Raw genomic sequence first — 12,632 nt, 5'->3', positions numbered from 1 at the left:
CTTGTCCGGGGGCCTTAACGCCCAAATCACAAAACACAAGGGTGAATACTCATAATCCTATGGCATGCCAACTATATCCAACGGTTTTAAGAGTACACAAGACCAAAACATACACAATTACACATATTCATTTACTGTTTTAATGCACATATTCTCTATTCATGTTTATTAGTTTCACATCAAAATCTCATACGTCACATGCTTTTGGGTCACACATTTAATTGCAGTAGAAGTGCCAAAGTTGTGTTTATTACGCTATCATATATCAAATCGCTGAAGCGTGTATTTAAAATCAATAAATCACATACCACATTTATGTATTATCAAACTTTACCTCCTGCACTAGCGGCACATGTGGTGCAAAGGATGTACCATCCTCTGGAGCATTCGTATTCACTTTAACACGTCTACGAGGCATATTGTAACTACTATAAACACACACAAACAAACTAAGAGTGTGAGTTGCAACAATGATCCAAGGCATATTATTGTAAAAACATTTCAATAAAGGCAATGCATTCTCAATCCTACCCAAAACAAGCAATTTCACAATAATTTCGTACAAAGATAAGGAAGTCAAACGGTCTAGGTATTATTAAAATCTAGGTCCAAGGGTTATGTTTCTCTAGTCTCTAGTATTAACAACTTAGGTTTGGGTGTTTGAATAACCTACACTCTGAGACCACCAAATATAATACCGGTAACCTGGCCCAATCATCGGACCCACATTATAGGATGTTATAGCAACTATCGAAACTTATACAGGTACATACACAACAACAAGTAATTACAAATGTTATCACAGTTAACCGTTACAGATGAAATCTTGACTAATTAAACTCTTAAGTGGCAATAGAAGTGGATTTACTTGAGAAGTAATGACCATTTTAATAAATTTTAAAACTCCAAAATAGTATAGATTCTATGAAAGTAGGCAGAATTTCTTATGTCTAGGTACCGATACTAAAGTATGTATCGATACCATTTTAGCTCTCTACCAAATTTGGTTTGAAACAATTTACCGATACCTTGTGGAGGTATCAGTATTTTTGTCACGATTATCGATACTCATCTTTGGGTATCGATACCAAACTTGGTTACTATCGATTTTTTAAAACTTTTCATTTGGTAAGGTATTCATTGTTTGGTCCCGAGTATTGATACTTCTACTTAATTTGCTAAAAGTTCAAAGCTATAGCAGAACTAATGCTTGAAGCAGTGTTCATTCTTAATTTACAAATGATATTTAACTCAACCAAGCCTAAATTGTGTATTCTGAAAATATTCTTGCAACAGTTTTCTAACTTATAACTAATGAGCATCAGTTATAAACATTCAAATAGTTCACAAAACAAAACTTAAAACATATAGCAACCATAAGAAAGTATAATTCTAACAAAAATATCCCACATTGCCTTTATTCCTAGAATTCATCACCATGAAACATACTTAACCACAATGCCTTGTGTGGATCACTTCCTTCCCACTTCACACTCACTGAAAGTACTATTTCTCTACAGAATTTAAATAAAGAGTGTGAGCTCAAACAAGCTCAGTGAATGTTTGAAAGTACTACAAAGCGTACACAATAACATAGGTTAACGAAAAGCATACTAAGGCACATTCACATCCTATTTCCTAAAAAGTCAAAGAAACATTTTAATGCTTCATTATCTCATGAGTTTGTCATTTTCAATCACATATGTTCACATACAACACAACATATACATATATATTACAAATAATGATAATTTGGAAACTTTAGAATATGAAACATATAGGTGGATTCAATCACCACACATTGGTCAAAACGGATGTCCATAACACCATTGACTCAAAGAGTCTAACATGTCTCATAATTGTAGCATTAAGTGAAACACTCTAGAACGTTCCAACATGTCCCAATGAATGGAGCTTAGCTTAACATTCCTTTATCTCTCCAACTTGTCCTGGGGTCTCAACACCTATATCACAAAACACAAGGGTGTGTACTCACAATCCAATGGCATGCCAACTATATCCAATGGTTTCAAGAGTTCAAAAGGGGAAAATATCCATAATTACACATTTATTTACTATTTTAATGCACATAATCTCTGTTTATGTTCATCAGTTTCACATTACAATCTCATACATTACATGATTTCTAGTTATAAATTTAATTGCACTAAAATTGCCACAATGATGCTCATTGAGCTGTCATATATCAAACCTCATAAGCATGCATTAAAATTAAAAACAAATCAGATACCACAATCGTGTATTATCACACTTTACCTGATGCACTAGCATCATGTATCACAACACATCTTACATAAGCATGATGTTACAAAAAATGTGAAAGTATAGGAAGGGCTTACTCTCGAAACTTAGGATAGTGTTTCAGGCTAATCCTAAGCATCCGATTAAAATTATCAATCACGCATACCAATAGCGGCTACGAAACACTCACTGATCAAACTTTTGTTTACTAGTTGAAAGCTCAAACATGTTTCTCCTTGCCTTTTGACTTGCTTGTAAAGGATCTCACTTGATCAAGTACTTTGCACTCACAATAAACACATTGCAAACCCATTAAAAACAACCTTGAACACAACAAAACATGGATTAAGACTCTCCTTTCTCACTATTGAAAACTAGCTAGTCCTCAATTTTATTTCAAACATCCTAAATATCATTTAGTTTCATATATAAATGATTAAATTTACCCACATCTATGGATCTAAGATTTTCGAAAAATTTAAGCTTTTAAGAACTTGTAAAAGGGGAAAATTCTTGATTCTTAAAAATTCGGTAATGATCTATCAAATTAAAGAGAAATACTTTCTAATTAGGTTAAAATGAATAAAAAATCACTTTAAAACCACAAGTTTACTCAGAATTACGTGATTTGCCATTTTTAAATCCAAGCTTGCTTTAAAAACATGAACTGTGAATAAATCTCCATACAATTGTTTAAAACTCAATTTGAATTACCTTAATTTGTTGGAAACAATGAGTTATAGCTAGAACACGAGTTTGAACACAAGAAGAGAAATGACGAGATTTGGAGAAGAGAACGTTATTTTTCTTTGAAATTAAAGGTTATTTGGTGTTTGGGAGGTTAATATATTTGAAAGGATCAATCAATTTCGAAGGAAACCCTCTGATTAGGTTTAGGGAATTTTTTGAAAGAGTTAGGTTTTTGAGAGGGAAGAAGATGTGAGTGACTCCAAGTAAAATTCCAATTTTGAAAAATTGGGCAAATTGCCCTATTGGTAACCCCCTTGTTTCTTTTTTTCCAGTTAGGTCCTAACTCAATTAAAACCCACTAGTTTTAAATCAGATCTCATAATTAGATTTTATTTTAAATTGATTAATAAAATAAAAACCTGATTATATTATTTTAATATCTTTATTAATTAGTTACGACCCTAATTTTGGTATCCGACTCAATCCGTCAATTTAATAACCTAATTCTACTAACACGATTTTTGGGATATGACAACTCCCCCCTCTAAAAAAATTTTCATCCTCGAAGTTTACCTAAACTAAATAGATAAGGATATTGACATCTCATCACATCTTTAGCTTCCCAGGTAGCCTCTTCTGTTTTATGGTTACGCCATAAAACTTTAACCAACAAAACTCTTTTATTCTATAAAACCTTCTCCTCTTGAGCCAAAATCTCAACCAACTCCTCATCATAGGTGAGATCAGGTCGAACCTTGATCTCTTCTACCGGAACAATATGAGATGTGTCCGATAAATAGTTTTGTAACATGGACACATGGAAGACATCATAGTTACGCTCAAGTTCTGATGGCAACTTGAGTCAGTAAGCTACCGGAACAATCCTCTCAATGACCTCATACGATCCAATAAATATTAGGCTCAACTTACCCTTCAATCTGAAACTTTGGACCTTCTTCCAAGGTGAAACTTTCAAAAACACCTTATATCTCACTTGAAACTCGATATCATGACATTTCAAATATATATAAGATTTTTGCCTGTCTGAGGCCACCTTCAGCCTCTTACATATCAACTTCACTTTCTCCTTTTTTTTCAAAACGAAATCTGGCACAATGATCCGCTTTTCATCCAATTCTGACCAACAAAAGGGAGTCCTACAGTTCCTACCATACAACGCTTCAAATAGTTCCATTTGAATACTCGTTTGAAAATTATTGTTATAGGAAAATTTAGGTAAAGGTAAGTATTACATAACTACATAACATATCCTTAAGAACTTTAATCACCCTTTCCTACTATCTATCTGTTTATGGGTGATAAGTTGTACTGAAGTTAAGTTTCATACCCAAAGCCTCTTGCAAACTCTTTCAAAATGTAGAGGTAAAACATGGATCTCTATCGATAATAATGGAAACTGGAACACCATAGAGAAGTCCAATCTTAGCTATGTACAACTCTGCCAACTTCTGCAAAGAGTAGCTAGTACGCACTGCCAAAAAACACACTCTTTGAAAAGTGATCCACAATTACCCATACAAAATCCTTTTTGGGGGTCAAAGGTAAACTCGAGACAAAGTCAATGGTGATCCTTTCCCATTTCCACTCAAGAATCTTAATCGATCGGAGCAAACCTGAAGGGTACTGATGCTTCACTTTCACCTTTTGACAAATTAAACACCTAGTCACGAAATCTGTAACATCATGATTCAAACCAGGCCACCAGTACATCTCTTGGAGATCATTATACATTTTATTGCTACCAGGATACATAGCGCAAAGGCTACTATGTGCTTTGGTAAGTATCACGTGCCTTAACGCCACATCATTTGGCACACAAAGTCTCCCTCAGAAACTCAATATACCATTTGCATTAAAATCAAATTCTCCTTTAACACCTTGTTCTACTTGCCGAATCTTTTTTTACCAAATCCTCATCTATTAATTGCTTTTCTTTAATCTGCTGAGACAAAGTCAGCTTTACTTGAAGTTCAACTAACAACCCACCATCTCTGGTTACACTCGAATGTGCAAACATATCTTGCAATTCAGTCATCTACTTCCTGCTCAAGTCATCTACGACTACATTTGCTTTACCGAGATGATATTCTATCACACAATCATAATCCTTTAGTGGTTCAATCCACCATCTTTGCCTTAAATTCTATTCCTTCTAGGTGAGGAGGTACTTAAGGGTTTTATGATTCCTAAAGAAAATACATATTTCACCATGGAAATAATGGTGCCAAACCTTAAGCACAAATACTACAACAACTATTTCCATGTCGGGAGTTGGGTAATTATGCTCATGTGGCTTCAATTGTCTTGAGGCACATGCCATAACCTTACCCTCATACACACACAACCGAGTCTCATATATGAAACATTACTATAAACCACAAAATTGTTTCTAGACTTTGGTTGAATCGACACAAGTGCTTCAGTCAGAATTGCCTTAAGCTGCTCGAAACTTTTCTGCCTTTCATCCGTCCAATCAAACACTACATTTTTATATAGTAGTTTCATTAAGGCTACAACAATAATGGAAATCCCCTCTATGAACCTACGATAATTACCAGCCAAACCAAAGAAACACTGAACTTTGGCAAAACTATTCAATGGTTTCCATTCCAAAACTCCCTCAACCTTTTTTGAGTCCACACAAATTTCGTCTACCGATACAACATGGCATATTTCTCAACTTTGCATGGAGGCACTTTTCCAATAATATATGCCAAACAACCCGCATATGTGCATCGTGATCCTCCTTAGTCATCTATGATGACAACCACAAACTGATTTAGATATGTCTATGAACGCGATAGGAGAATTAGTTAAACCAAATGACATGACAAGGAACTCGTAATGCCCATACCGGGTCTTGAATGTCATCTTTAAGATGTAAGACTCCTTCACCTTTAGCTGATAATACACTAACCTCAGATAGATTTTTAAAAATACAGTCCCTCCTTGGAATCAATCAAATAGGTCATCGATCTGAGGCAATGGATACTTTTTCTTGATGGTCAACTTATTCAGCTACTTATAGTCTATGCACAACCTCAAAGTACCTTCCTTCTTCTTTACAAACAAAACCAACACACCCCATGGAGATTTACTTGGTTGAATGAAACCACAATTAAGCAATTCTTGCAACTATATTTTTAATTCCTTAAGCTCTTTTAGTGCAATGTGAGAGGGAGAAATAGACACTGGTGCAATAATACCAGGGAAGAGCTGTAACAACCCGATTTTGGGCCTAGTCAGAATAGTGGTTTTGAGAGCACTAATCCGACTAAGAAAAAATTCTTATATTTTTATGATCTACAAATGTACAAAATGATTTCGTGAAAATTTCGTTCAAAAATTTTGACGTTTGGGCACTCAATTTAGTCGAAAGGACTAAATTGTAAAAAAAGTGCAAAACTTGAGTTCTAGAAGCTAGAGGTGTCTAATTGCTATGAAATTTTAAATTGGAGGTCCTTAAAAGGTTAGACCATTGGTTAATTTGTTGGACAAAAATGGACATGAAATAGGAGAAATAGAATTTTTTTAAGTTAAGGGAATTTTAGTAATTTGGTGATTAAATGAATTAAAAAGACAATTTCTGCTCATCTTCAACCCATTGGTCGAATTTCACATGAAGAAGACATAGCTAGGGTTTTTCAAGCTTGCAAGCTCGATTATAAAGAAAGACGAGGAATTGACCTTGACTGGGGAAAAGGCAAGGTCATAGACTAAGACGCAAACATTTGATATTTTGGACCGGGGTAAGTTTTTATGTAAATAATGCATCGTTTTTACTTACACTTTCATATTTTGATATATTTTGTGAAACGTGGCTAAATATTTGATGTATTTGACAAAATATCGACAAGTGAGAAATTTCCCAATTGAACATTAAGAATAGAATAGGATACAAGTAACATGTCACTAGGAACCTATGTGAAAACTATGTGAAATTGTAACTAAGTGAATCCAGGTGCTGGTGTTATAAGTTCTACTAGTGACTGGGCAATTCGGCATGTGTTGTGGATACCTGACCTCTTCTGTGAGCAGGACTGAGTAGTTCTGAATGACCGACAACTTGTGTGAGCAGACCTGCGAATGTGAATAGCTCGAGAATGAGCCTTTGTGTGATAAGTGATGTGAAGTAGCTTTGGCTACAAGTGTGGCACTATGTGCAATATTTTGATGTATCCGTTAATATTCTGATGTGTTCAACAGGAAATGAGTAAGTGTAAATGATTGTGATTATGTGATAAATGAGTGCAGGTACATGTGTATATATATATATTCATGAGCAATGTGCTCGATATGTGACCGAATTTTGTTAAGGTTGATGTGGATTAAGTATGACTATGAAGACTTGTAATTATTTGATAATGACTAGCTATTGGAATGACTAGCTATGGACATGCTTGGTGTTATGTGTGTGTAAATGAAAGTTAATACAAAGAAAACATGAAAGAGTAAAATTAGTAATAAAATAGTTTTGGACAGCAGCCATTGTATAACTTTGAAAAATCACCATAAATTGTGAAAATCAAATTAGAGGTTTAATAAGATATGAAATTAAAGCTTATTGAGTCTAAATTTACATAAAAGAAATGATGTAAGCAAGAGAATTTCATATTATGAGATATTTGAATTTTTATGAGACATGGTCAGAGTGATTTCGGAATCCCCTGTTTTGAATTTAGAAAGTCATTAAAATTGTTTAAAAATAATTATGGGTTACAATTTATATGTTTAAAATTATTAATGAGTCTATTTTCAATAGGAACAAATAGGAACATATTCAAATCTCGTATGAGGAGATAATTAATTTTTAGTGAAGAAGGGTCGAAACTGTTAGATAGCAGAACAGAATGACTTTAAAGAATAAAATGTACTTATCTGCTAAACCATAGCTATTGAAAATTTTATGGTAAGAAGATATATGATCCTAGTTTCAGAGAAATTTAGCAAATCTTAATTTGGAGTTCGGTAGCTCAAGATGTAAATAATTTATTGACTATGACTTGCATAGACAGCGTGATATGAACATGAGTGAATAGTGAAACTATGTGCAAATATGATTGTATTATCTTGAGAACACAATATGAGGATTGATAAAAGCATGTTAATAAATTGTTTATTATTTACATACCAACTTACTAAGCTATATGCTTAGTCCATTTTCTTTCCCTTGTTTTATAGTATCACCAAGCTAGCTTGGGGTACGGAGATCGTCGGAGATCCATCCACACTATCAACACTCTTTTGGTATTTTGAAAGAAATATTATGAATTATGTCATGTATAGAGGACTTAATTATTTTTTTATGTGTCATAATTGATTTGGCCTAAAATGTTGGTCTATGTTATTTGATAGTTCATTTTGTATAGGGGCATTGATGTTGGCTATTATTGGTTAAGTTGTACATTTATGAGAGTGCCATGTTGTGTGTTGAGACATTTGGTATAAGTGTGTAAATATTTGGATGGAAAAAGGCTTGGTAAATAGCCTAACTTTCATCCACATAGCTGACCACATGGTCATGTGCTCAGGGCGTGTGCCCTTGTTTTCATGAATTTTTTTAAAAGTTTTCAAAAGTTCTCGGTTTGGTCCTGAACCACTTTCAAAGTATGTATTGGGTGTTGTAAGCCCATATTAGGGAATTTATGATGGAATATGAAAAGTTTTAATTTGGATAAAATTTCATGACTCGGTTTTGTATGATTGGTTATGTTTAAGTTTAGTAATGCCTCGTACCTTGTCCCGAAGTCTGACACTAGTAAGGGTGTTACATTTAGTGGTATTAAAGCCATGGTTTAGTCGGTTCTCAGACTAACATAGCATGTGTGAGAGTTTAGCCATAAATATACTGTGATAGTGTGATGACTCCTGACGATTTAAATTGTGCTTTCATATTGTAAATGGATCCCGACCGAGCTGTAGCTGATGATGTAGAGAGCAATGCACTGGCTCCTGTGCAAGGGACCGCGCCAGTTGAAAGTAGATCTGAAACACATAGTCAGGGAGATGGGGCTCGAGAAGCCTTCCTTTATATGATGAATAATTGGTACACAGAATTTATTCGGGTGAATCAAAACGCCCAACCTCCTCCAACCCCTCCTATTCCCCAATCGATTCCCTTAGTTCTTCAAGGTACATAAATGGTAAGACTGAATAAGCCTCTGGTTGATAAGATCCGAAAGTAAGGGGCTGAAGAGTTCAGGGCTAATATAGATAATGATCCTAAGAAAACAGAGTTTTGGCTTGAGAATTCTATTCGGGTATTTGATGAACTTTCTTGTACTCCTGAAGAATGTTTAAAGTGTGCTATATCTTTATTGAAGGACTCGGCATATCACTGGTGGAAGACACTGGTATCTGTGGTTCCGGAAGAAAGGGTTAATGGGGTTTTTTCTAGGAGGAATTTAGAAAGAAGTACATAAGTCAACGGTTCATTAATAAAAAATGCAAAAAGTTTCTTCAGTTAAAGCATGACCAAATTTCTGTGGCAGAATATGAAAAAGAGTTTGTTAGACTCAGTAAATATGCCCAAGAATGTGTGTCTACCGAGGCTATTATGTGTAAGAGATTTGAAGATGGGTTGAATGAGGATATCTGACTACTAGTTGGAATCTTAGAGCTGAAAGAATTTGTGGTACTGGTTGATCGAGCTTGCAAAGCCGAAGAGCTGAACAAAGAAAAGAAAAAAGTTGTGATTGAGGCCCGAGATGCAAGAAAAAGGCCAATGAGTAAGTCATTCCAATCTCAGTCAAAGAAGTCCAAAGAGATGAATCCTCGATTGACTATTTCAGTTGGGTATTCACACCGAGACCATAGGAGATCATAATCGGGTTCTAAAACCCAAGCTACTTCAATGGCAAGTGTGGGTAATGTTAAATCCAATAGACTTGAATGTCAAGATTGTGGCAGACGGCACCCCAGTGAGTGTTATATGGTTAGCCGTGCTTGTTTTAAGTGTGCTCTCAAAAACATTATATTAAAGATTATCCTGAGAAGGTTGAGGAAGAAAAATTTAAGAGTGTTAGACCGAATAATACTGCCAGCAGAGGTAGACCACTAAGAAATGCTGGAAATGGAGTTAGCAGTAAAAGTGTAGTGAAAGATTCAACTATGAAGCTAGAAGCTAGAGCACCCACTAGAACTTATGCCATAATGCTCATGAGGATGCGTCATCTCCCGATGTGATTACTGGTACATTTTCTCTCTATGATATTAATGTTATTGCATTGATTGATCTCGTGTCTACTCATTCCTATGTTTGTGTGAATTTAGTATCTAGTAAGAGTTTGCCTGTTGAACTTATTGAATTTGTGATTAAAGTGTCAAACACTTTAGGCAAATATGTGTTAGTTGATAAGGTTTGCAAGAATTGCCCTTTGATGATTCAAGGTCACTGTTTTTCGGCTAATCTGACGTTGTTGCCAGTTGATGAGTTTGATGTTATTCTGGGTATAGATTGGTTGACATTGCATGATGCCAAGGTAAATTGTAGACAGAAAACCCTTGACTTGAAATGCAAAAATGGTGAGATTCTTTAGGTTGAAACAGATGAATCAAATAAATTGCCTATAGTTATTTTGTACATGTCTGCTCAGAAATACATGAGAAAAGGGTATGAAGCTTATCTTGCATACGTGTTGAATACTGATATGTCTGAGTCAACACTTGAATCAGTGCCGGTAGTTTGTGAATTCTCAGATGTGTTTCCATAAAAATTACCTGGGTTACCTCCGATTAGAGAGATTGAATTTGCTATTAATTTATTACCTAATACTGCACCAATCTCGATTGCTTCGTACAGAATGGCTCCAACTGAATTGAAAAAATTAAAAGCTTAGTTGCAAGAATTGACAGATAAGGGAATTGTGAGACCGAGATTTTCTCCTTGGGGTGCTCCCGTATTGTGTGTAAAGAAGAAAAACGGATCTATGAGACTTTTTATTGACTGCCACCAGCTCAACAAAGTGAATTTAAAGAACAAGTATCCGTTACCGAGGATTGATGATTTGTTCGACTAGTTGAAAGGGCCGGTAGTGTTTTCAAAGATCGATTTGATATCCGGTTACTATCAGTTGAGAGTTAAAAAGTTATATGTGCCAAAAACTGGTTTTAAAATGAGGTATGGACACTATGAATTTCTTGTGATGCCTTTCGGTGTAACTAATGCTCCGACTATATTTATGGACTTGATGAACCGAAATTTTTGACCGTATTTGGATAAGTTTGTAGTTGTGTTTTTATATGACATCCTGATTTACTCCCGAGATGAGTCCGAGCATGCCGAACACTTAAGAATTGTGTTGCAGATTTTGAGAGAAAAGAAATTATTTACTAAGTTTAATAAAAGTGAGTTTTGGCTTCGTGAAGTTGGATTTTTGGGACACTTAGTTTCATGTGATGGTATTCGGGTTGATCCAAGCAAAATTTCGACAATTGCTGATTGGAAACCGCCAAAGAATGTATCCGAGGTTAGAAGATTTTTGGGCTTAGCCGGGTATTATAGACATTTTGTCGAGGGATTCTCGATGATTGCCTCTCCTATGACTAAGTTGCTGCAAAAGAATATTAAGTTTGAATGGACCGATTAATGTCACCAAAGTTTCGAGAAATTGAAATCATTATTGATTGAGACACCGGTTTTGGTGTAACTTGAGACGGGGAAAGAGTTCATGATTTATAGTGATGCGTTATTGGATGGTCTTGGTTGTGTGTTGATGCAAGAGAGCAAAGTTGTAGATTATGCCTCGAGACAGTTGAAACTGCACGAGAAGAGTTATCTGACGCATGACTTGGAATTAGCTGCTATAGTCTTTGCTTTGAAAATTTGGCATCATTATTTGTATGGTGAGAAATGTCGAATCTTTACCGATCACAAGAGTTTGAAGTATCTGATGAATCAAAAGGATTTGAATTTGTGACAACAGAGATGGCTCGAATTAATAAAAGATTATGAGCTAGTGATTGATTACCACCTAGGAAAAGTGAATGTAGTCGTTGATGCCTTGAGCAGAAAATCCTTATTTGCTTTTAGAGCTATGAGTACGAGTTTGGATTTGTCTGATGATGGCTCAATTTTGGCCGAGTTTAGGGCTAGACCGTTATTTCTTCAGCAAATTTGTGAAGCTGAGAAGAATGATAGTGAATTGCAAGCCAAGTGAGCTCAGTGTGAATCAGGTTGTGATTCAGATTTGATAATCGGATCAGATGACTACTTGATGTTCCGTGATAGGTTATGTGTACCGAAAGATGATGAGCTGATTTAGAAAATTTTACATGAGGCACACAGTGGTTATTTATCAGTTCATCCAGGTAGTACAAAAATGTATAATGATTTGAAGAAATTGTATTGGTGGTCGGGTATGAAAAGATATTTCTGAATTTGTATCAAAGTGCTTGATTTGCCAACAAGTGAAAGCCGAAAATCAAGTACCTTCGGGTTTACTTCAGCAAGTGATGGTTCCCGACTGGAAATGGGACGGAATCATGATGGATGTTGTGATAGGTTTGCCTCTGACTCCGAAAAAGAAAGTTGTCGTTTGGGTTATGGTTGATAGATTGACGAAATTGGCTCACTTTATATCGGTTCGTACCGACTACTCACTTGATAAGTTGGCTGAGTTGTATATTCCCGAAATTGTTAGCTTGCACGGAGTGCCTAT

The 12,632-nt window shown here is 35.3% G+C and overlaps 1 protein-coding gene across 1 annotated transcript; it reads right to left on the bottom strand.

Moving 5' to 3' along the window:
- Positions 1-3,637: 3,637 nt before the first annotated feature.
- LOC128036151 (uncharacterized) lies at positions 3,638-4,147 on the bottom strand. The gene is made up of 2 exons (XM_052627039.1): positions 3,883-4,147; positions 3,638-3,798 (listed from the first exon to the last, which is right to left on the bottom strand). The coding sequence occupies exons 1-2, from the start codon at positions 4,145-4,147 to the stop codon at positions 3,638-3,640; spliced, it is 426 nt and encodes a 141-aa protein (XP_052482999.1).
- Positions 4,148-12,632: the final 8,485 nt, after the last annotated feature.

Source organism: Gossypium raimondii, chromosome 13, assembly GCF_025698545.1.
Source record: "Gossypium raimondii isolate GPD5lz chromosome 13, ASM2569854v1, whole genome shotgun sequence".
Taxonomy (NCBI): Eukaryota; Viridiplantae; Streptophyta; class Magnoliopsida; order Malvales; family Malvaceae; genus Gossypium; species Gossypium raimondii.
The sequence above is the reverse complement of the archived record's forward strand: the minus strand, read 5'-3'. Positions and strand labels throughout refer to the sequence as shown.